This window comes from Haliotis rubra, unplaced genomic scaffold (assembly GCF_003918875.1).
Source record: "Haliotis rubra isolate DU_JTF1 unplaced genomic scaffold, ASM391887v1 Scf1087, whole genome shotgun sequence".
NCBI classification, from domain to species: Eukaryota; Metazoa; Mollusca; class Gastropoda; order Lepetellida; family Haliotidae; genus Haliotis; species Haliotis rubra.
The window spans coordinates 39234-63117 of NW_025764989.1; the positions used below are offsets into that span (position 1 = coordinate 39234).

A 23884-nucleotide genomic window follows, 5' to 3' on the forward strand; every position below is an offset into this window, starting at 1 on the left:
AGGATAAGGAGATAATCATTATGTGATCCTTGTGCAGGATAAGGGGATAATCATTATGTGATCCTTGTGCAGGATAAGGGGATAATCATTATGGGATCCTTGTGCAGGATAAGGAGGTAATCATTATGTGATCCAAACAGGATTAGAGTTATTAACGTCGATTAAGTTTTACTCTACGCTTTATCGATTTTGTCAATTTGAAATTTGTGTTACTTTGATACTTCTTTCTGAATGTGTCAAGACATCTGTCATACATTTAACGAATCGGTTATCAAACTGTGTTTAAAACGAGAAAAAAGTGAAGATTTTTATTATGAAAAATAGCGAATGTCTTCCCTCTTCAAATTCCTCCCCACAGCGGTTCTTTCAACCAGTACCACTGCAGGATCTACACGATCCGTGTTTTTGTAATGCGACCCTTATGTTTAGTGAATGAGTGAGTTTAGTTTTACGCCGCATTTAGCAATTCCAGCGATATCACGGCAGCGGACACAAGAAATGGGCTTCACAAATTGTGCCCATGTGGGGAATCGAACCCGGGTCTTCGGCGTGACGAGCGAATGCTTTAACCACTAGGCTACCCCACCGCCCCACTTGATGTTTAGATTAGCGTCGTACTGATATACTACTCAAAAGAAACGCTGACAGAAACCTGTGTAGCACCAAAACACAATGCAAGATTCAAACATAGGTCTTTGCTGTCACGAGACAGCGCTTAACCATTGGGCTACCAGCTACTTCAGTTCCGAATCGCTGGGACAAAGACATGGCATGGCTTACTTCTGCATGTTCCTCCATTCTTGCATGGCCTCTCCATCACAGTTGGTTTGATCGTGATGACGTCAGAGTATGAACCTGCCTGGTCCTGGGCGTATACCCGGACCTCATCGTAACCATAGTAACCAGGATCAGGTTGGTACTGAAAGGTTCTGTAGACCCAGTTGAGGGAGTCGGAATGGTGGGGGGAGGTTGAGCTTCTCACAGGGGATGCCGCTCTGAAATCAGTTTATTATGGCCACATTATTATAGGTTTGTAGATGAGTCGTGAATTGACTAAAGGCAGGCGTTAGCTCTGTTACATCTACACACATGGACAAAAGTATCGCAACACACATATATTTCCTAGTACCAGTAGGTTACCATTAACTATAGCAAAGGAACTTACCCAAACCTTAATTTAACTTTCTATCTATATATACCGACCCTCAAAACAGGATTAAATGTGAACAACTGTAACAACTGGCAAACATGGCAGTTTGTAGCCCTGAAAACTATGGTGAATGACGTTGACAAGTGCAGTCAGTTTCATGATTTGGGCATATAATCATCAAGAAATCACATAAGTGTCAACAATCGAGTACAGTGTCAATATCTAGTACAACCTCCGCCATCTGCAATAACACTGCAATGGAGGGCTTGTATCAATACATCAAGGTTTTGTACTCGAGGATCTCTGGGCGACCCATAATGTCTGAAACATGCTCTTTGGGGGGATTGAGATCTGGATTTCGGGCGCAGAATTGGTCGAGGAGCTGCTTCCGCCTCCTGACATACGAAATCACCAACGGCACGTGCGTGCACAATGTGGCTCACTAATGTCGTCTATGAAGACTGGCCTTGTGTTCAAAGGATGGTCATCAAAACGTGGTACAACAACCCGATCTAGGATCCCAGTGATGAACCGTTGTCCATTCGGATTTTGATCGTCACAAGGTAAAGTTTACAGTCACGTTAGAGGCGCCCCCACACCATCAATAACAGCCGCCAACAGTACTTGTTCCGGGTAATTCCTTTGTGTATATGGCAGTATATCTGCGACATCAGTTTTTTATCTGTCTGTACCATATGAGCGTGTATATCTAACAATTACAAAGGTCTTATCAAACATTCCCGAATACAATTTGACTATGAACTGACCGTGTTGTATGAACAGGGAACCTTGGTCTTCCCGTCACTGACAGTGAGATTCCCACTAGTCGGCAGTGTGTAATAGATGGTCATGTTGTCGTCAACGTCAACGTCGTACGCCCCAAACTCCCATATGTACGTCGTGGGGTTGCTGTCATTGACGCGTGCCTGTTCCAACAGAATCTGAAAAACGCAAAACTGCCATGTCCATGAACACAGCTTTCCACAATCATCCAACACTCATTAATGCCATAGCATCAAGCAGCATCGCCGTCACTAGCACATTTATCCTTTTGAAAACCGCAAGGCTAGTTTCATAACGTCTATAAATGTTTTAGAGAGCCAATCATCCAACTCTTGGCCTCCCTGAAGGAAGACATCTTTTGAAAGTCATTAAAACATCCTATCACCCGTTGACCCGCGTTTAACATTTCACAGACCAATATAGTTATGACATTTATACAGTACTGAGACGAAATGTGAATTGTATGTGAGAATCTGGAGCGAATGGTTCTTTAAACGTGTTTAATGTGAACCTGCTAGGAAAATGGCTGAAACACCTCTTTCGGGTGAGGAGTTCACTGGTGAGTCTCTTTACTTAATTGTTGCTCCCTTTGACAAACACAGCTTGTTATAAGGGAAGACAATCCATTGAGTAAGTGTTTTTTTAAACCGCTGTTATCAATATTCCAAATATCACACAAGGGACTTCAGATATGGCTTCACATACTGTACCAATATGGAGACTCCAACTTGCAACTGCGGTGTGACGAAAGACCTCAATTCTAACTAGCGTGAAACCAGCACTGGACCATCCCCTGTGACGTGATCATGGTAAGGACATAGCAGTATATTAACTAACAGAAAGCACCATGCTGATATGACGTGTACCTGAACAGGATGTGCTGGATCTGCATGGAGGAAGCTGACACCGTCACTGAAGACGAAGGCGCTGGGGGCGTCGTTGACTGAGTTGATGGTGATGGTGATTTTTACTGCAGTGTTTGCCGGTGGTATTTCGACTTGGGGCATCTCATAAAGAACCACAGGGACCTCGATTGATCCGTGATAATTTAAAGCTGGAGTGTAAGTCATTCTGAAATATATCGGAGAATAACCAGTCTCTGTTATCCGACGAGCAAGGTTCCACTGGTCAGGGCGTTCCTGTTTCCAGGGCTAAACTAGCCCTTACCCGTCCATGCAAAGTTAATATGTTCAAGCATCAAGCCAATACATACTAAACAGAAACAAAACGAGTATTACTATCCCACTGGTCATGAGGGGCGGTGGGGTAGCCTAGTGGTTAAAGCGTTGGCTCGTCACGCCGAAGACCCGGGTTCGAAGCCCCACATGGGTACAATGTGTGAAGCCCATTTCTGGTGTCCCCCGCCGTGATGTTGCTGGAATATTGCTAAAAGCGGCGTAAAACCAAACTCCGTCAGTCAGTCCACTGGTCATGAAAGACGCAAAAGCGGTGACATGATACATGGTTTGACACCTGAGTTAGTGAGATGACCAATGGCATCCTCTCGTCACCATAAATGCCTCCAAACTCTATGGCACTCCTACCCCAAAGGGTACGACTTCTTGTACGCAACAACAGTACGTTCTTCTCTTCGACGATAAACAGGTTGTCTGCCATCAGAATGAAACATGCAGAACCTGCTCTCGTCGGTGAAGAGGACGTGCTGCCAATTATGACTGACTGACTGAGTTTAGTTTTACGCCGCTTTTAGCAATATTCCAGCAATATCACGGCGGGGGACACCAGAAATGGGCTTCACACATTGTACCCATGTGGGGAATGAAACCCGGGTCTTCGGCGTGACGAGCCAACGCTTTAACCTTTAGGCTACCCCACCGCCCCTGCCAAATATGACGTTGACAATGGCTCACTGTTCTCGCCCATCTCAGTCTTCGACGACGATGTTCATTAGTCAACAGGGGGCCTCTGTAGGGTCTGTAGGCACTGATGCCGGCTGGACCAAGTTGCCTACAGTATTATGTGATCTGTTCAATGTTCTTGCAACATGGGTTGCCCCCATTTGCAGCATTCCCATGGCCCCCTCACGCTGTTTTAACCTGGCCATTTCGTTTGTGGTATTTATTAATACTGCATCTCTAACATTTGAACTGAACAGTTTTTATACCGTTTGTGCTTGTGCAAGTTCTAAACACGCAAATCACGGGCTTTTTGAAAAAAAACCCACTTTTTGCAGTCATTACACGGATTCGTATTCTGCGGGGTTTGAGGATTGGATTTGCCTTGGTTTCGTTCAGGTGAGGGAATATCTCAACAATTTAATGTTTTAGTTGCAAGTTTCATTTGGGCGTTAGTTATGTAAGATACCGATAACCATTCTGTTGACCAGACGCACATGTGTATGAAATACACTCTTGTCTGTCCGTATGAGGTTAGATTCACCTTATAAAGTGTGTCAATGTATCTTTTGATAATGGCCAATGCGTGATATTGACGGACGTGTACATAGATAGACATAAAGTATATCTCAGTTTCCAGACATATCACAAAACCAAATTCCTCCCACAGCAACGTCTCTTACACCACACAACATGTTGTACAACTGTAAGTATGTATCATGCGGAAACTCACAATCCATCCTCTGATAGAGTCAGTTCCAGATCACCCACAACGAAGTCGTCACGCATCTTGTACTTGACCACGTCTCCATGAGCGTCTGTGGATGTCATCTGGTATATCATGGTACCTGGAAGATTAAGGGATGATGCTCATATTCTTGTGATCCGGTAAGAGTTTAACGCCTTTATAAAGTTCCAGTTACGCGGCCGCCTCCGTGGTGTAGTGGTTAGAGCGTCCGTCCGGAGAGCGGAAGGTCGTGGGTTCGATCCCCGACCGCGTCATACCAACAGATGTTAAAATATGGTACTTGTTGGTCCCTGTCTGGCGTTCGGCACTAATGGGTACAACAAGGACTAGTCGGCTCGGAGTCAGTATAATGTGTCTGAGTGGGGTATTTATGCTTCACTGCGACATGGTATCTCAGTGGGCTAGCAAGTCTGGAAGATTAACGGAGGATGTTAGGATGGACACTGCTCATATTCTAGTGTGTTGGTAAGGGTTGAACACCTCTTCAAAGTTCTAGTTAAGTGTTCCTCCCTTACGTCAACACCGAGACTACCATAGCTGATACATCCATAAGGAATTAGTAAATCCGACAAGCGACGGATCATGCATGGTGCCATTTTATTATTATAATTAAGGAAAAGCATCCCTGTTTACAGCTGGACCCTGTGCCTTGTATCATTTGCCCATCCTTGCTTAAAGAGAGAACAAGACACATACCATGTTCATACCTATATTACATGCTGAGAGACACATACCCTGGTCTTTCCTTCTTGACATACTGAAACACCCATATCCAGGTTTTCCTGCATTACAATCTAAGAGACACCTACCCTGGTCTTCCTGCATGACAAGAGACACCATCAAAGAGACACATACCCTGGTCTCTCAACATGACAAGAGAGACCATCTAAGAGACACATACCCTGGTCTCTCTGCATGACAAGAGAGACCATCTAAGAGACACATACCCGGTCTTCCTGCCTGACAAGAGAGACCATCTAAGAGACAGATACCCTGGTCTTCCTGCATGACAAGAGAGACCATCTAAGAGACACATACCCTGGTCTTCCTGCATGACAAGAGAGACCATCTAAGAGACGCATACCCTGGTCTTCCTGCATGACAAGAGACGTAGTGCTGGTGAGCTGTGGGGGTGAGTTAGGTATCTGTGTCAGAGCTGAAGTCAGCAGGAACTGGGTCGGGTGTCTGAAGTACGTGTCTGACACAGAACGACGACGTCTGGAACTGCTGCCCTGTGTTGACCTTGTGTTACACACCTAAACACATAAGACACAGTCACAACAGATACCGACTGATAAGCAAAGATTAACTTATTTTTATTAATTTGAATTAAAATTATTGTGATTGAAGAAACATCTTCGGCAAATTGTATGGACAGAACTGTAATATGTGTTGGAAATGATCACCCTATACAACGTCCGTACATACTAAAGGTGGAAATCAGCAAAATAGCGAAAGATGACCTGTCCCGATCCCGATACAATGTGTTCATTTCAACACGACTGGGTACACATAAAACACTGATGTGTCCATCTATAGCAATCAATGTTCAATGTTCAATATCAATATTACTTGATTTCAATGCTGGCCTCACCAAAACGCCGCTAATCCAGATAATGAAATATATACCTGTTAAGTACAGTATACCACTCACCTTGACCGTGACCAGAGAGGTCCCCGGGTCTCTGACCTCCGTGTCTGTTTCATGTTGACAGGTCTTGTTGCTCTGTTGCCACTGTTTGGCATCTGTAACATACAAACATCATTAAACAGAGGCGATCTCCACTAATGTGATTCGCGCTCATGCTTCGTCCAAAATTGAGTTCTCCGTATAAACAATTTTCGCTTGCTTTATTTCTGAACAAGCAAGTACAGCTTATAAATGCAGTTATACCAGTTGATGTCGAACGAACATTTATTTGTTGATAAAACATGAAAACACGGTATGATGCATTGTTGGGTTAGTTCATACTCAGGGTGAATCAGGGATTAAACCTGAGAACTAACGGATCCTAGATCCGCTGATACCACAAAGCTACCTATTGTAAGTGAATATTATCACGGCAATGTAATCACCTATTGTAAGTGAATATCATCACGGCAATGTACTCAAGGAGCAATGCTATGTCCGCGTCATACAGCAAAGTATACTGCAACTACTAGCTACATACTGACATCTTTTCATGTGCTGCTATGACGGATAAATATGTGTTAAATTCACAAACAGCTGATATTGGCACGACTAATGCTTATAATGGTATGATAAGAGGGTGGATACAAAGAATGGATGGAATTTTCTGTTCAGTTGTATTCACAAAATTTAACAACACAATATGCCCGAATTCGTGCATTAGGAAACAAGGACTAAAGCTGTGGACTGATTTCCTCTGACATGAAGTACATGTACAGAACATTACCTGTGTTCCAGTGAAGCAGCATCAACGTTGTATCGGTCATCGTGGGATCATAGGTGAAGGTCACTTTCACCGGTCCTGGCATGGGAAGATTACCAATGCTGGTCAGAGAGAACGAGAGGTCGGTTTCCTGGTAGTTGAGCCTCTTTCTGAGGATTCTGTCCGTGAAGGCATCTTCTGTGGTTGACATAGATGGGTCAGTGATGTATGGAACGAACTCCACCGAGGAGTCAGACTTGTATTCCGTCTCTAGATCAAGCTTTGTGAGCTGAGTGACCACGATGCTCTGGCCGGCCTGGAGTCCTGGATGACAGACAGGGCATCGAACATGTAACATGATGAAACACACGAACTCACACACTGTACAACATTGTATGCTGCTTCTGGTAGCAATAATACAGAGATAACATTGTGGACTGAAAATATACAAGGCGACAAAGCAAAATTTAATCAGTCACATACATATGCGACCCAATTTTAAGTAGGTCCTTACAACAAGCTACAGGTCCGGGAACCTAGTTTGGTCTTACATAAAAAGAGAAAGTCATTCGTAAACGTTGACCTGTAATTGTTCCACCAATATTCCAATGTATTAAAAAGACGGAGCCTGAGAGAACTGTTCTACGTCGCTCTGAACTTAATGAGGGAAAAATAACAATATCAATATCAATATAAGACCAGATGGTGGCCACTTGTTTACGTGCAAACACCTAGTGAACTTGGACAAAGTACTATGACGATGTGTCCCAGTCCACCCAGCTGTGAATGGATACATCGTAAGGATGAGCAAGCCGCAATAACTCGGAGCGCCTAGTGGCTGCAAGAGTTGTATGCTCCCTGGGGAGTTGAGATTGATAATACCATGTGCCACTGAGATTGACATCCAATAATCGAGGGAAAAATACCAGCGCCATGAGCATGTACTAGTTGCATGGATATGTGCGCTACATAAATATCCTATTATAATTATTTGGTACACTAACCATCTGGTGTTGATACAGTTACTCCTGAAACATCCCTCTTTCTTCTGACACCACCACCAACACCCACAGTAACGGCAGAACCATCTGGCGACGTCGCCATCGTGGACTTGTCCGTCTCCACTATGATAGAGCCCATTAACTTGGGGGTACACAGTTGAGCCTCATTACACATCTTCATGAAGATGAACATCTCTGTACCAGGAGCCATGGTGAAGGCTGACTTGTCCGTGGTGGTGTTGTCGGAGGCATCGGAGCCTGCCTTGTACTGACTTAGCATGTAGATGTTGTGGCCGTTTAGTTTGAGATATCCATCTTCTACTGTAACCGTCCCCGATGTGTTGTAGCCGACCCAGGTGCAGGGGAAGATGTCACTGATGCTGAACTCGGAACTCCCCACACAGAAATCTGAAGATGAAATGTAGATGTCTTTCCAGTTCTGTAATTTGGCATGTAGTTTTAATATTGTAGATTGGTTGGCATGTACTGAAGTCTTTCCACATTTAGCAGCATTCCAATTATGTAAGTGGAAAACAGAATTAACTCCACTGAGAGCATCAATATAGGGTTGAGAACATTTGTCAAGAAGTTACCAACGACGGCTTTGAGTATAGTTCACTGGTGCCGATGAAGCCAAAATGTATCAATTCAAATCGTGATTCAGTATTTGTATTTCGAATATTACCACGTTATTACCACTTTAAGCGTTTTTAATTATCAAAAAGTCTTTAATTCAAAATCAGTTATACCGTAAACATTATCCTCTTCATTTTAAATTATCTTACGTAAGGCAGAAAATAAATTTCCTGCTTATTAGCATAATATACTATGTTGAATGTTATGTCACTTAAATGACTTCAGCCCTTGCTATTGGAGGGTCCTGTTCCTTCATGTAAACTGCCACCTTCACTGGTCCACCTGATTGTCATGTCAACAACGATTACAAACATCACAAGGACACACGTACTACCTAATTTCAACTAGGTATATTGCATTGTGTTCAATGCTAGAACGTTTTGCAAAAACCTGGTTTTCTGAAATTTCTCAAAAGCACGGATGTGTAAAAATAATTATACCAAATAGTATTAGAAAGCGCACATTGCTTTGATGTGGTTTGACGCGAGGGAAATAAAACCCTAGAAAAATCTAATTTGAATGACATTTCTCGTTCATAAGACATGGCATCTCATTTCGTCAGTTACCATATCGTATGATACTTTCATCTGCAGAGACCGTCCAGGAAGCACCCACGGTGTTTTTGTCTGTGGTTTTCATGGAGTTTGGTGGCACCACTGTCTCTCCAAGAGATTCAGCACCCACTATTGTTGTGTTGACGTCATCGACAATGGGAGGCTTCAGCAGAACAGTCACACCTAAGTCACACATTTTGCTTTATTGATAAATTCATCAAGGATGGAATCAGATTCTCCGAAAATAGATATGTCAAAAACATCCATTCCTGAATATCATTTGATAACTGTAACACGTTTGAAAGTAGGTACAGGTACCACCTCGAGAAATAGAGTAATACTCTATGATGTATTGAGGTACGCACCTCTACAAAGAAGGTAAACACCCACTGCTTGATGTTGTAACGTACGCACCTCTGGGATCAGCGTATGTTGTGACCAGCCCACCCCCGTTGGTACATCTGACGGTCACGTAGTACGTCTTGTTGTGTTCCAGGAGTCCTCCAAGTCCGGAGTTCACAGATCCAGGATACTCCCTAGTGGATACAAATGTCTGCAACTCTTTTCCCCCTGGCGCTGTGCCTATCGCCCACTCGTAATTCTGAAATATTTACCCAGCTCATATAATCAGGTACATATCTAATAACCCTCACTCACTTTTTTGTCACTTATCCTCATAATCAACAGCAGCGTGTGCGTATTTAGCTAAAGGTACATAGTAATCAATGTGGTGGATAAACACGTATGGGAATATAATTCAATTTTATGTCAGTGCCAAGTGATACCAACACCAAGGAGGTACTCCATTGTGCCCTTAATATACTTACTCACAAACAGATTAGAGATTAATGATGAAAAGGCCTGATAATCTTCATCGACATGCAAAAATGTTGATTCCCAGCAGCCCATTTACAGGAAAAGCAAACTTTCATCCCCAACGTATTTGAGAAACGAATTTTTAGCTATGAATCTAATGTTACCATAATGAGATACAAAAGCCTTGCATTACCATAATACCGCTCTGGTTGTCATTGCACTTCCACACAGCCTTGATGGTGTCGTTGGATCCCTGGTACGTCACAGGGGTGAAGTTGCCCTGAGTGACGTCGATGTACAGCATGACGTCGGTGTCAAACAGTGGCGGTGACGTGTCGATCTGGAAGCCGTCAGATGACGATACCGCCTCTGTTCCAGACCCGAGGACAGCTTTCACTGGAAATCAGATCGGTGTGGAAGAATATTCTTTCATTTTCATCCCCCATATTTTGTAAAACCACAGTCATGTTGGCAAATGAATGAATATTTCTGTTCACCACAATTATCAGTATTGCAGGTATCTTATGAGCGAGTTGAAACAGTCGAATGATGATTCAATGTAACGACGAACGGCACTAATGTAAGGTAGTGCGGGTAAAGGTTTGTCAGAAGTGGAAGGGGAACAATTCAAACATGATTAAATTTTATCACCTATCTGCAAAGGAGAGGTGTCCATTGGTAAAAGGAACCCTGTGGACCTTTGTAATTGATGTAATTTGTTCTGTTCATGCATTAGCACCAAATGAAGTACAACCGTAGGCACTGTTTTATTGACCTGAATTTTGGTTATACTCTACTGTGAGGTAGCGCAATACACAGGCTGTTACCTCCCTCCTCTATTTCTCCTTCCACGACTGTTGTTCACTCACCTGTGAGGTAGTACAATACAGGGACTACTTCTCTCAACAAGTGTTGTTCACTCACCTGTGAGGTAGTACAATACAGGGACTACTTCTCTCAACAAGTGTCGTTTACTCACCTGTAAGGTAATACAATACTGGGACTACTCCCTCAACAAGTGTTGTTCACTCACCTGTGAGGTAGTACAATACAGGGACTACTTCTCTTAACAAGTGTCGTTCACTCACCTGTGAGGTAGTACAATACAGGGACTACTTCTCTCTCAACAAGTGCTGTTCACTCACCTGTGAGGTAGTACAATACAGGGACTTCTCCCTCGACAAGTGTTGTTTACTTACCTGTGAGGTTATACAATACTGGGACTACTTCTTCAACAAGTGTTGTTCACTTACCTGTGAAGTAGTGTTGTTCACTCACCTGTGAGGTTATACAATACTGGGACTACTCCTTCAACAAGTGTTGTTCACTCACCTGTAAGGTAATACAATACAGGGACTACTTCTCTCAACAAGTGTTGTTCACTCACCTGTGAGGTAGTACAATACAGGGACTACTTCTCTCTCAACAAGTGTCGTTTACTCACCTGTAAGGTAATACAATACTGGGACTACTCCCTCAACAAGTGTTGTTCACTCACCTGTGAGGTAGTACAATACAGGGACTACTTCTCTCTCAACAAGTGTTGTTCACTCACCTGTGAGGTAGTACAATACAGGGACTTCTCCCTCAACAAGTGTTGTTCACATACCTGTGAGGTAGTACAATACAGGGTGTGCCTCCCCTCAAAAAGTGTTGTTCACTCACCTGTGAGGTAGTACAATACAGGGACTACTTCTCTCTCAACAAGTGCTGTTCACTTGCCTGTGAAGTAGTACAATACAGGGGCTACTCCCTCAACAAGTGTTGTTCACTTACCTGTGAGGTAGTACAATACAGGGGCTACTCCCTCAACAAGTGTTGTTCACTCACCTGTGAGGTAGTACAATACAGGGACTACTTCTCCTTCCACGAGTGTTGTTCACTTACCTGTGAGGTAGTACAATACATAGACTAATTCCCCCTCCACGACAGGCGTTTACTCACCTGAGAGGTAGTACAATACGGGGACTACTCTCTCAATAAGTGTTGTTCACTCACCTGTGAGGTAGTACAATACAGGGACTACTTTTCCTTCCACGACAGTTGTTTCTGTAAGGTTAAGGTCGTTGATAGTGATCTTGACCTGGTCTATTGATGAGTTGTCACATGAGGCGTCACATGTGTAGACGTCACAGGGAGTCAGACAGGGGATACACGGTGTATGTACCTAGCAACACATAGAACACGTCATAGTAAGCTGACGTAATGACACAGGGCGTCGGACAGGGGATACACGGTATGTGTACCTAGCAAAGACATAGAACACGTCACAGTAAGCTGACGTAACGTCACAGGGCGTCAGACAGGGGATACACGGTGTATGGACCTAGCAACACATAAAACACGTCACAGGGCGTCAGACAGGGGATACACGGTGGATGTACCAAGCAGCACATAGAACACTTCACAGTAAGCCGACGTAACGTTAGAGGGAGTCAGACAGGGGATACACAAATGCATACCCAGCAACACACAAAACACGCCTTAGAAAGTTGACGTAACGTCATAGGGAGTTAGACAGTGGATGCACTGTGTATGTACTTACATAGACAACACATAGAACATGTCACAGTAAGCTGGAGATACAAGTCTCTTTAACGCTGTATTCAAGATCATTTGCATCATTTCAACAGCTATTTCTGTTTTCTTCGAAGGTTTGATATTATTATATTATTATTACGCGTAATCAAACGGACGTTATTCATCTGCGTCAACATGCGCAACATCTCACCTGCTGGTACGGCACGACATCAGAGAGACCGGAAACTGACCCGATTCCAGCCTCATACCGAACAATGGGGTTGTTACCTCCTTGGAGAGGGTTGCCATAGCGACACAGCTGCTCCTTGTCGGCTGGCATCACTAGGTCACGGAATGAAGCCGTAGCACTCCAAACCTTTAGATGTCCTTCCGAATCTCGTTCAGTGTCAGGAATATAGTTCTTGTAATTCCAGACTCCCAGGTAGAGTTTGGTGTCGGGAGAGAGACGTGGCATCCCACACCGCTCCGTCATCAGATCGTTGTCCATGAAGACTGACATGCACCAGGTAACCTGCGATATTGAAATTATTGTATAACCTGTTTATCACATGACAAGATGATAAATATTCTAATCATGCGAATTTCAAATGAGATCGACTGACATTTGTTTCTGAAATGTTTTTGATTCATATATTTTCGATCCTTCTTCTGCATATTGCTTTTTCTAACAGCAATACAGAGTAGTGTCCCTTGACACGACAACTAACACAGTGTATCAAAACCGAGGTCTATTCCATATGGTTTGTTTGGAATCATATCACTTGCTTTAGGGTGTGGTTAAGTGGTCAACTTTACGGTATATCTCCTGTATTTAACGCATTCGGAACCTAAACGCCGTCAAAATAGCATTACAGTCAGCGGAATCTGCATTTATAGACAACAGAAGTTATTTAAAATAGACATATCGGTTATAATAGTTTCAGCAATAACAGAACATACACAATGGTGTAACTGTTCTTTCGATCCAACTACAACGCTACGACTGTCGTAAATCTGTGTTATGGTATTGGTGTTAGTGCATCTTAGTGCGAAGATCGCTTTACAAATCTACGTCTTGGGCCCTGTTCCTCAAAGCGATCGTAGCGCTACGACAGTCGTAAGTCTTTGTTAAAGTATGGGGGGTTACGATCGCTTTCAGGAAAGGGGCCCTGGTTTACCCAGTCTATATTTTGTTTGCCCAAAAGTCGCCTCATATATTTTTTCCAACGTAAAACAAATAAGAAAACAGAGATACCTGAAAACTTTTCACCTACCCATCATCACCTCAATAATGGTTTCACGTTTCAATGAAACTTTACCTCTGATCCCCTTGCTTCGTATCTCCGCGTAGTGAACTTGACCATGTACTGATGGTAATCTCTGGAAGGGTCTTGTAGGAGGTCTCTCACTGCTGTTACAGATTCGATGAGGTTATCTCCGTAACTACACCATGACACCAACTTGGCTGCTGCACCTGCCCAATATCGGTAAACATCATTAATAATGATATTGTATCACATGCTATCTTCACCTATCATCATGTCACCAGATACAAGGGAAAAGCCACGTGTCATGATTGCCATCATTAATGTATGATCGTACAGACAATCGACCTTCACCTTGACGGCAATTTTGCTAACCATGCCTACAGCAGCACCATTTCTCATATGAAGGAAGAAGTGGAAAGAATCGATTTCCACGAACCTGCAAATAACTGTACTCCACAGGCCTTCCTGGAATGGAGATTAGGATTCCCAATTTCAGTCTTGCCGGTGATGGAGCCTGTCTCCTGCAGCTTCTTCTTTTCCTCATCCGTCAGCTTCTTCACCTCGTAGCCAGGATCATCCTGATCCACAGACCTCTTGCTGATGTTCTTCCTTTCTTGTAGGTAGGCTTCGCAATTGCATGTACAAGACTGTGAAAGAAGAGACATGGTATGAAAATAGACATGTCATGGTTATAGGTGACCAAGTTAGGCTGAAGATCTGAAGAATATTTTAGTTGTATCATGGCCTGTTCACTTCGTGTGGGACGATCTTGTAGTGAGACCAGCCAGTATAGGTATGGTGGTGATAAAGCTAGAGTCACAGTCATGTAGAATCTTGGAATCGAACCCACGATAATATCTTTCGGAAGATATCCTTTTCGCTTTGCCTTCTAATTATTGGATACATGTTGCCAAATAGAGCTGCAGGATGGACCTGTGAGTCAGTCAGCCAGTCCCTGAAGCATCGTGCTGGCCATATTACAAACAGAGACACCAAGAATGTGAACCAGGAACTTTTGCATCAGGAGTAAATGATTACTGGACGAACCTGATGTCCTGTTAGGGTTAATACACTCACCATAATTGTAAAAAAACAATGACACATATGGATGTAAATAAGTTAATGAAAAACTGCATACTGCATTCTCAGGTTCCACCCTGCAACAAGCACAGATAGACTCAGTCCAGTCCGGAACTGGTGTGTAGTCGTACTCCAGGATGTAGTCATCTGGGCCATCCCAGAACAGGACACTGGTGACCGCTTGACCGTCACCTGCTGCAGCTCGGATAGAGAGCTGCAACACAGTAGTAAGTGGGATGAACATAAGTAGTAACTTTGGAGATACAATGTTATGGTAGGGCTACCTCAGTGTTAGGCTTCCATAGTGATGGGCTACCGCAGTGAGGTGATGGCTTCATCATATATGCGGTCAGATGAGTTGATCCAATAACAATCCGTCATCGTACCCCGTCTACATGGGACAGTGTTTATAACATCAACCACGTCCTCGACTGTAAACCAGACGCCTTGATATAGCTAAATATTGCTGATTGTGGAATATAACAATAGTTTTTTTTGACAGTGTGAACTTAAATACCTTATACTCTCCGTCAGTATCAAGGTCAGCATCTCTGAAGTAGGTTCCAGAAAACATGGTGTCAGCCTTGGTATCTCTGGCCAGTTTGATGTCCACTTTGCGGGACTCGGGATGCACGTTGGCTGATCTGTAGGTCAAGGTCAAGCTGCGGTTGTTGCTGTCGTGGTTACGGTCAGACTCCAGGTACATCCACTCCGAGTCATCAAATCTGATTTGTCTGACAGGACATGGAGACCCATCGGTCACAGGGTGGTGCAGGAAGGTGCCTGAGGTCAGATGGTAGGTGTTAGAATGAAACAACTTCCAATCACATCTCATTTCATGACGAAAAGTTTGCAATTTTGCGACGTTACATTGTAGTGCATGGATGGCACGAGTGAATGAATCTTCTTTTATGCTATGGCCAGCAATAGCACAATAAGCCGGGTCACATATTGTCACCCAACTTTCATTTCAGGGAAAATATGTTTAACGAAGTTAATGATAGTTGCAAAGCCGACTCATGTATTATGACAGTGGATCGCCTCTTCCTCACACTGCTTAGAATCTGCAGACTGATTAACCTATTAACTGTACTTGGCTCTCATTAATCCCTAACAGACTGGTTTTATAGTGCTAGCTCACTAGGATACCATGCCGCAGTTACGCATGAATGCCCCACTCAGCCACATAATACTGACTCTGAGCCGACCAGTCCTTGTTAGACCCATTAATGCCTAGCGCCAGGCAGGCACCAACAAGTGCCACATGTTCTGGTATGACGCGGCCGGGGATCGACCCGCGACCTTCCGCTCTCCGGGCGGACGCTCTAACCACTATACCACCGAGGCAAAGAGTGCAATGCTTTTAAACATGAATTCAATGTATTTCTATATGTTAGTTCAACCGTATTACATCGCACTCTATGTTCTTTGTAATTTATTGTGAAATGTAAACACACTGAACCCAACCAAACTTTAAAGTATGGATTACCCGTAACGGTATTGGCGGAGCCGCTCCAGCTGATGTCGTTGGTGAAGTCGGGTCCGTCGATGACGATGCCTGGGGAGGGAATGGAGTTGTCATACAGGATTGGTGGGGAGTATAACATTGACTTGAGGCCAGCAAAGTTCTCCACCTCGAGACGCACAAAGTAGGCAGCATTGGCCTGGAAAGGAAAATCACAGAACGTTTAACATGTAACATTTGTAGGTGACTATGGCCTTCACTATGTCAAGATTCTGCAACGCACGATATATTTCCATTCAGTCTGATATGAATTTTGTAAATGTACCTGCAGTGTGATGTCCATGAATTTATAAGAAGTGTAGTTGACATCAATCTCTATGGATTCTACGACAGTTTCTTCCTCCGAGTCTTCGTCACAGGAGGCTCTCTTCAGCAGGGCTGCGTGGTAGCATCGGATGCCCGAGTCCTCATCACTGAAGCCTGTCCAGTAGGTCTGAAGACTCTCCCTGCTGGCCGAGTAACTCAGTTTCTGACAAGCGGAACAGTAAATTAGACAACAGTAGAGGTCCGCGGTGTTTGATCTTTGCTCAAGTCACGTCATGTCAATAACATTTCAAATTCACGGCAGGACACTGCCACCTTTACGTTAATATAAATTTGAATATTCATAATAATTCAGGCGACGGAATCCTTTCAATATCAAGAGATCTTTGCCAAAAACAGTGTTTGCTGTAAACTTCCCACTGTATCATAAGCTTTGCAATTTTCATCATTCCAGTAATAGACTTTTATTTACGAAACACAAGTATATATATTTATTTCAAGTTTGTTGACTATGAACCTCGAGATTTTTTCCCTCTTTTTGAACTTCATTTCTAAACTCAACTTGTTTTGTATGGAAGAAGCGATAATGTATTCCAGTGTAACAGTAAACGCATACACATAAAAAAATATGTCCTAAATATTGTCAATATATTGCCATATTTTATAATTAGATAAATGAGAGACATTTCAACTTCCTATGCCCACCACAGTCCTGCTTGTGGTCGGCAAGGCACGGTTGTATAAAGAACATTTAGCCATCCTGTTTAAAATACTGAAAATAGAGTGCACAATAAATCCATACACAATGTTGAGTGGTTGACTCGGACGCCTTTATGCATTGCTGAAGACATGTATGTATTGTCGATTTGATTACTAGGAAGCTTGAATTTCACTGGTAGTAGGATTAGAAAGTTGGCCCTATCACCAACATTTTCTTTAGACTGCATAACGCTACATATTTCTGGCACAAGTTACTGTCCTGGTGCGAGGAATACATTATTGTGGAAGAACCTGGTGGGATTATTCATATATTGTATTCCTGTCACGTACCATGTCATAATAGGGCCCTGTTCTGATCTTGCCTTTCACTGGAGGTGTGACGTCCACCTGGAACATGTGACTTGTCAGGTTGCACTCTCCGGCCTTGTCAGCACCTGGGATATGGAGCACACTTGTTAAATGAAATGTCGCTTTATCTAGGGAATTTTACACAAAACGAACAATAAAAAAATTAAAAGGACAATAATAAAACAAATTCTACACAAACCTAATGTTGCTACAGGAGGGATGTTGCAGCAGTATGAATGTCACCAAATAAGGGATGTGGCCACACGAAGGATGTTACGACATCGGTGTGGCCATATAAGGGATGATGGCATATAAAGGTTCTTGATACATGATGAATGACGAAGGATACAAATGTCAGCAACAACAATATACATTTCAACCACATTTTCCATTTATCCGTTTCTAAAAGTTTAATTCTAATATTATGCTATTTATGACACGACATTAATAGAAGATATTAATAATGGCTGATATCAAGAATGAATGAGAGATACATATGAGCTTTGGTGCTGTGTTTTACAGAACGGAACACTGGTAGTATAATGATGCATGTTTTCTCAGTTAAGATATGCACGTGAAAAAAGCAGAAAAACTTCATATATTGAGTTGTCAGCTTTTATGCTAGACGTTAGGCATATAACATCAGTTGCAACTAGAAAGTGTCATAGAGACATTTAAAAATAATTGAGTGGGTATGGTTTTACGTCGCTTCTAGCAATTATCAGGCAATACCACAGCGGAGACACCAGAAATGGCTTCACACATTGCAACAATGTGGAGAATCGAACCCGGGTCTTTGTCTTAAACCACTAGCCTACCCCACTGCCCATATATAAAATAAGTGACAATGGCAGCAACGATTGTTCGACTCGTAAAACAACATGAAGTATTGCTGAGGCAAAATATGACCAGAAGTCGATAGAAGCCAGTAGAGCTTTCCATAATGATTTTGTACTAGTAACAGAAGAGTCATCTGCACTCATTGTGCACTTGAACACGATGGCCTTGTTTGTGGTGAGTCAGAATGAGACAATTCCCAGAAGGATGGATGAACCTATCTTAGAGCAACAAGACTGTGATTCGAGGCATTGTCAAACTGGATCCTTTCAAATCTATTTGCCCAGGGCTCTTTGAATATACATCTGGAAATGCCAAATATATTTCAGCTGCAACACTATGTAACACGATTCAAGGATGGAGACTTTCGACAGTTACAACGTCCAGACATTTATGAATACACTCATTATAGTTCTTAGGCCTATTAGGCGGCAGTGGGGTTAGTCTAGTGGTTTAAACGTTTTCTCGTCACGACGGAGACCCGGGTTCGATTTCCCACAGAGGCACACTGTGTGAAGCCCATTTCTAAACTCAACTCAACCTTAGGCCTATATACTGAAACTGTGCCCACAATAATGATTGTTCGACATCGAGAGACGACATTTACTTACTTCACAGTATAATTCTGTGTGTATGTATTTCCCATTTAATCTCAGTGTATGGATTTGAAAACAAGAACATGACAAAACCTAAAACAAGAACATATGTCTATAACTTAAATGCAGTTTTGTGTGTTCCTTCTGACAACAGACATTCATAAGCTTCACGCAATCATATATCGTTGTTGACTGCTGTTGAGTACTGAAGGTCAGTTTCTCTCTCGTTAGAAGCTTGGTGACGATAGTAATGGCCAATGGAGCTAAATGTGTCTAAATATCATGCATTTCTCCTTTTTGTCAACTTACCAATGACCCAAGCATAGTAGACTCCATTTTGTTCCAGAGACAGATTTTCAAACTTCATGAAGGTGTCCTTCCCCATATTATGTAGGTCCACAACGTTGAAGATGCCTCGTCGCTCGTCGTCACTGACGGAGCCTCTTTCAGTCTGAAACATGGCACCAGCATTTGAGTTGCTTTTTAACTGAAACCTTACTACAGAATGTTCTAGTAAGCAGAGGTAATCGGTACTCACAAAATGTCCGCATTTATAGTTCTTCGCCACCGTGTTGTTGGAGAGACCGACGTAGTACATCATAATACCAATCTTGGATTCGAACCCGTCCCATGTTACATCTACATAGGTGTCAGTGTTGACAAATTCCTTCATGTCGATGAAACCCACTGAAACGTAAAGTGTTGAGAGGTGTTGGGGAAGTGCTGTTCATGCATGTATCGATATTGTATACAGTTTGTAGCACCAACAAACTGGAGAACAATAACCCATATACAGACATACACCGTTGTGTGGACTCTGATACACTCATACACCGTTGTGTGGACTCTGATACACTCATACACCGTTGTGTGGACTCTGATACACTCATACACCGTTGTGTGGACTCTGATACACTCATACACCGTTGTGTGGACTCTGATACACTCATACACCGTTGTGTGGACTCTCATGTGTCGAACTCACGGTTGACTCGTACAATATTAGTAGGACCCTTTGGCCTTGACACAATGGTATTTGGCTGTTTGGTGTCCGAAATTAGCTCAGATTTTGCTTGGGTGGACATAATCTTTGAAAACGCTATGAACACAATTTTATACTTTGTAAGCAAGAAGGAGCCTATGCAAGTGCTCTATTTCTTTCGTTATGTCTGAGTTTGAAGACATATTACAACACATGGGTCAACAAATGCCGAAAAAGTAAAGGTCTCACCAGAGACGCCTCCATCAAAGCCAACAGAGAAGCCATTGGACGTGACGGCCGTCTTGGACCCGGAAAGGCTGTGTGCTCTGACTGTGAAGTAATATATTGCCGTGACTGGGGTGAGGTCAAGGTCGTAGAAGGTCACAGTTTTGTTAAGGCCAACGTTGACAAACGGCATGACGTTGCCACGCGTTTTGGGGAATCGGCGGTCTGTTCCAAGGGCAACTTCATAGAAAGCGACTTCTTGGCTGGAAGATTTCTCTTTCTCCTCTTCGGGAACGTTTTCTGGAATGGCGAAAACGTCCTTTATAACAAAAACATATGCAAATACTTTGGTATTTTCAAGCATACAGCTATTCGATTACAACCGGAATCTGTTTTTGAAATATGGTATGCATATACATTCTCTCATCACTGGTCCCTTTTACTTCCTGTTTGAGCGACGTAGCAACTCTTCAACTATGCACATTTTATTATTATTTTATTACATATCACCACTATATTGTCTAACCTGCTTTTATTCCAGTTGGCACCCCGTCAGCGTTGCCATCGCTACCAAACTTGTCCCAGTTGGCGCTGACTTTACTTTTAGTTCGGAGGAACTGAAGGTCAAATCCCACGACATCTCCATCATTGACCTGTCCAGGCACCAGGGGGTCATCCTCGATGGTGATGCCGTTCGATCTGATGGTGTAGGTGTAGTTCAGGGCGTTGGTCACACGTAGGTATTGGCAGTAGCGTTCCATGTTACGCATGGCCAGCTGGTCGTTGACGCCATTAGTTCTTCCTGGAAATGCAAGACAGTTGATGAGATCCAGCAAACCTGCTAAACTAAGTCAAAGGTATTTTAGCTGTTTCAAGTCCGTAACCCAAACCACACTACTATATGCTGCTCATTGACAAAGTTCAGTAACAGTAAAAACTAATTTCCGTCTAGTCACCGATTGATTGATTTGGGAAATTCTGATGTAAATATATTGAGTCAAAAAAGAAACTTCACATTCTTTCTTCAGGTCACTATAAAAGAACAAGAGATGGTAAGATGGTTAAATTGTTATTATTTCATTGCTGAGATCTGTGTGATGTACTCGATACACTGACAGTGCCATAATCAGTTCCATTAGGCTACACAGCCGTTCCAAAAAATGGGTATAAAGAATGTCAAGTCACAAGAATAAAAATGCGAAATTTCTCAGTTCAAGATCGTGTATGGCCGCCCCGCGCATTCACCACTGCCAAACACCGTCTCCTCATCGACTGCCTGATGCTTGTGAACACGTGGTTGGGGATTCTGCGCCATTGCTCTTGCAAGGCAGCGCCAAGTTCCTGCAAATTCTGAGGTTGGGTCCTAAGACCACGAAGCCTTCTCCCAAGTGCATCCCAAACGTGCTCTATTGGATGAAGGTCAGGGGACCTCGATGGCCAGTCCATGATGTTGATTCCAGTGTTTTGAAGGAAATTTCGTGTCAACATCGCGGTATGCGGCCGAGCATTATCATGCTGGAACTGTAGACCTGGGCCATGAGCCGCCATGAAAGGAACGAGTTCAGGGGTGAGCATCTGGTCGCGGTAAGCAGCAGCTGTGAGGTTTCTACGGATGACCAGAAGTCGGGAACGGTTGTTCCCACAGAAAGCACCCCACACCATGCAACTTCCGCCCCCGAATCTGTCGACTTCCTGTACACAACATTGGGCATACCGTTCACGACGTCGTCTCCAGACTCTATGCCTGCCGTCCGCGAATCTGAGGGTAAACCTGGATTCATCGCTAAAGACGACTCGATTCCAGTCTCTCTGGGTCCATCGGAGGTGACGTTGGGCCCACAGCAGACGTTGATGTTGATGAAACGGCGTCAATATTGGCCCACGATATGGACGTCGAGAATGGAGATTGGCAGCCCGCAACCGATTTCGAATGGTCTGTGAAGACAGTCGACCTCTAAACATCTCAGCCCTGGTTCGTGTAGACGGCAGAAATCTGTCACGTAGGTGACGTAGGACGATTTGACGGTCTTCTGCTCGTGACGTCACACGTGGACGACCCGACCTTGGGCGATCAGAAGTGGTGCCAGTTTGTTGTAGACGACCTCGCAAGTCATACACAGTACGACGGCTGCATCCCATTGCTCTTGCGACGTCAATAACTGATCTTCCCGCTTGCAACATGCCAACGGCACCTTCACGTTGCACATTTGACAATCGTGGCATTTCAAGTACCGTTAGAACTGTGGTTTAAAAGTGTTTTTTTTCAATTCTTGAGGCCAATGCAAAAACGTGCATATGAAGAAAACTTCGATGCGAAGATCACGTGATCGACTGCACGTGCAAAACCTGATTTGGCACTAACGTCATTTGCACGACGAATGGATGGGTTTGAGTGGGTTTTGCTAACGTTTTTCTAGAGTCGAAAGATAGGGATCCCATTTCGGATACATAGATGTATCATCAGAGAAACATTATTCATTATTTTTCAAATTAGATTTTGTTAAATATTTTTTTTTGACTCAGTATATATTAATAGAGAAGGCCTGATTATTGCCAGCTGATGTTATAACGCCCACCTTCTGTATTGAAGTATTCCTGCACCCTCAGCCCGTCAGCCCTTTGTATTGCCCACTCGTACTTGACCACCGGACACGGGTCACCTGACACGTCCCACTTGGCCCCCATACGGGACAGACTTGTCTGGAAATCACTGTAGTGAGAAACAAGGTCCAATACTTATTCGGTATAAAGACGCTTTATATGAAATAGATGATATTTATTTACAATGGGTGATTTTTCAAATAGCCGTGTTTTCGGTGTCTTGGTTCAGAAGCTGATGCATGCAGCTTTACACTATGTTCACAGTCAATACTCACAGATCACCATCATGGCTTTCACCATCCCAGATTCCAATATGAGTGAGCGGTTCCAAGCCCTGACTGAGGTAGGACATGTAGATACCGTTAGACGTGGATATTGTGCTGAGATCAGCTTCATTGGTAGCTTTCACCGTCACAAATATCTGAAATGTAAACTTCATCATTAGAGCATTAGTTCAGATGAAGTTAATCGTAAAAATGCTAATAATATCTAAAATGGTATGACACCTTATTTGTGTTGTGTCAAACAAACTGTCGACAACTGAGTCATAGACGGAAGAGTTCCTTTTGTTCAATAGTAGGGGTGAATATTGAGGGGGAAACAACTATTGCGATAGCATAGTCTATTACAACATTCTATTGTGACATTCTGTTGCCATACTATTGCAATAGTTTTTCTCTCTCCTTGAATTGTCTTATTTGAATTCATTTCGCAAATAAATGTATAGTTTATTTCCACATAAAACCAAGTTGAAGTAGTTTCAGTCTCTTTTGATAACTGACAAGAGACTTGAAACCCAGATCAATTTGACAGTCATGTTTGTTTATGAGGTAACAGGGGCGGATAACTCTAAATCAAAGTGAACGAATCTGGTACTTCCTGTATTTTGCGCTGCGTATTTATCAGAGGAAGTTAATTACAAACCATCGATAGTCACACATACTATCAATGCATCGATAGTTTTTCGTTTCTACCATCTGT

The 23884-nt window shown here is 43.1% G+C and overlaps 1 protein-coding gene across 1 annotated transcript in view; it reads right to left on the bottom strand.

Annotated features, from left to right (window-relative positions):
• Nucleotides 1-805: 805 nt before the first annotated feature.
• LOC124282192 overlaps nucleotides 806-23884 on the bottom strand; it is a 141668-nt gene continuing 118589 nt past the window's right edge. The window contains exons 82-107 of the mRNA XM_046718161.1: nucleotides 23179-23324; nucleotides 22879-23012; nucleotides 20829-21104; nucleotides 20327-20602; nucleotides 19634-19782; nucleotides 19405-19546; nucleotides 17645-17748; nucleotides 16596-16799; nucleotides 16295-16469; nucleotides 15323-15588; nucleotides 14864-15019; nucleotides 14162-14372; nucleotides 13777-13931; nucleotides 12669-12989; nucleotides 11936-12104; nucleotides 10131-10333; nucleotides 9536-9722; nucleotides 9134-9304; nucleotides 7935-8339; nucleotides 6955-7254; nucleotides 6192-6283; nucleotides 5622-5793; nucleotides 4523-4637; nucleotides 2800-3004; nucleotides 1918-2091; nucleotides 806-995 (exon numbers count right to left, since the gene is read on the bottom strand). Of these exons, the coding sequence (XP_046574117.1) occupies nucleotides 909-995; nucleotides 1918-2091; nucleotides 2800-3004; nucleotides 4523-4637; nucleotides 5622-5793; nucleotides 6192-6283; nucleotides 6955-7254; nucleotides 7935-8339; nucleotides 9134-9304; nucleotides 9536-9722; nucleotides 10131-10333; nucleotides 11936-12104; nucleotides 12669-12989; nucleotides 13777-13931; nucleotides 14162-14372; nucleotides 14864-15019; nucleotides 15323-15588; nucleotides 16295-16469; nucleotides 16596-16799; nucleotides 17645-17748; nucleotides 19405-19546; nucleotides 19634-19782; nucleotides 20327-20602; nucleotides 20829-21104; nucleotides 22879-23012; nucleotides 23179-23324 (4995 nt within the window). The 3' untranslated portion in view covers nucleotides 806-908. The remainder of the gene's footprint in view (nucleotides 996-1917; nucleotides 2092-2799; nucleotides 3005-4522; nucleotides 4638-5621; nucleotides 5794-6191; nucleotides 6284-6954; nucleotides 7255-7934; nucleotides 8340-9133; nucleotides 9305-9535; nucleotides 9723-10130; nucleotides 10334-11935; nucleotides 12105-12668; nucleotides 12990-13776; nucleotides 13932-14161; nucleotides 14373-14863; nucleotides 15020-15322; nucleotides 15589-16294; nucleotides 16470-16595; nucleotides 16800-17644; nucleotides 17749-19404; nucleotides 19547-19633; nucleotides 19783-20326; nucleotides 20603-20828; nucleotides 21105-22878; nucleotides 23013-23178; nucleotides 23325-23884) is intronic.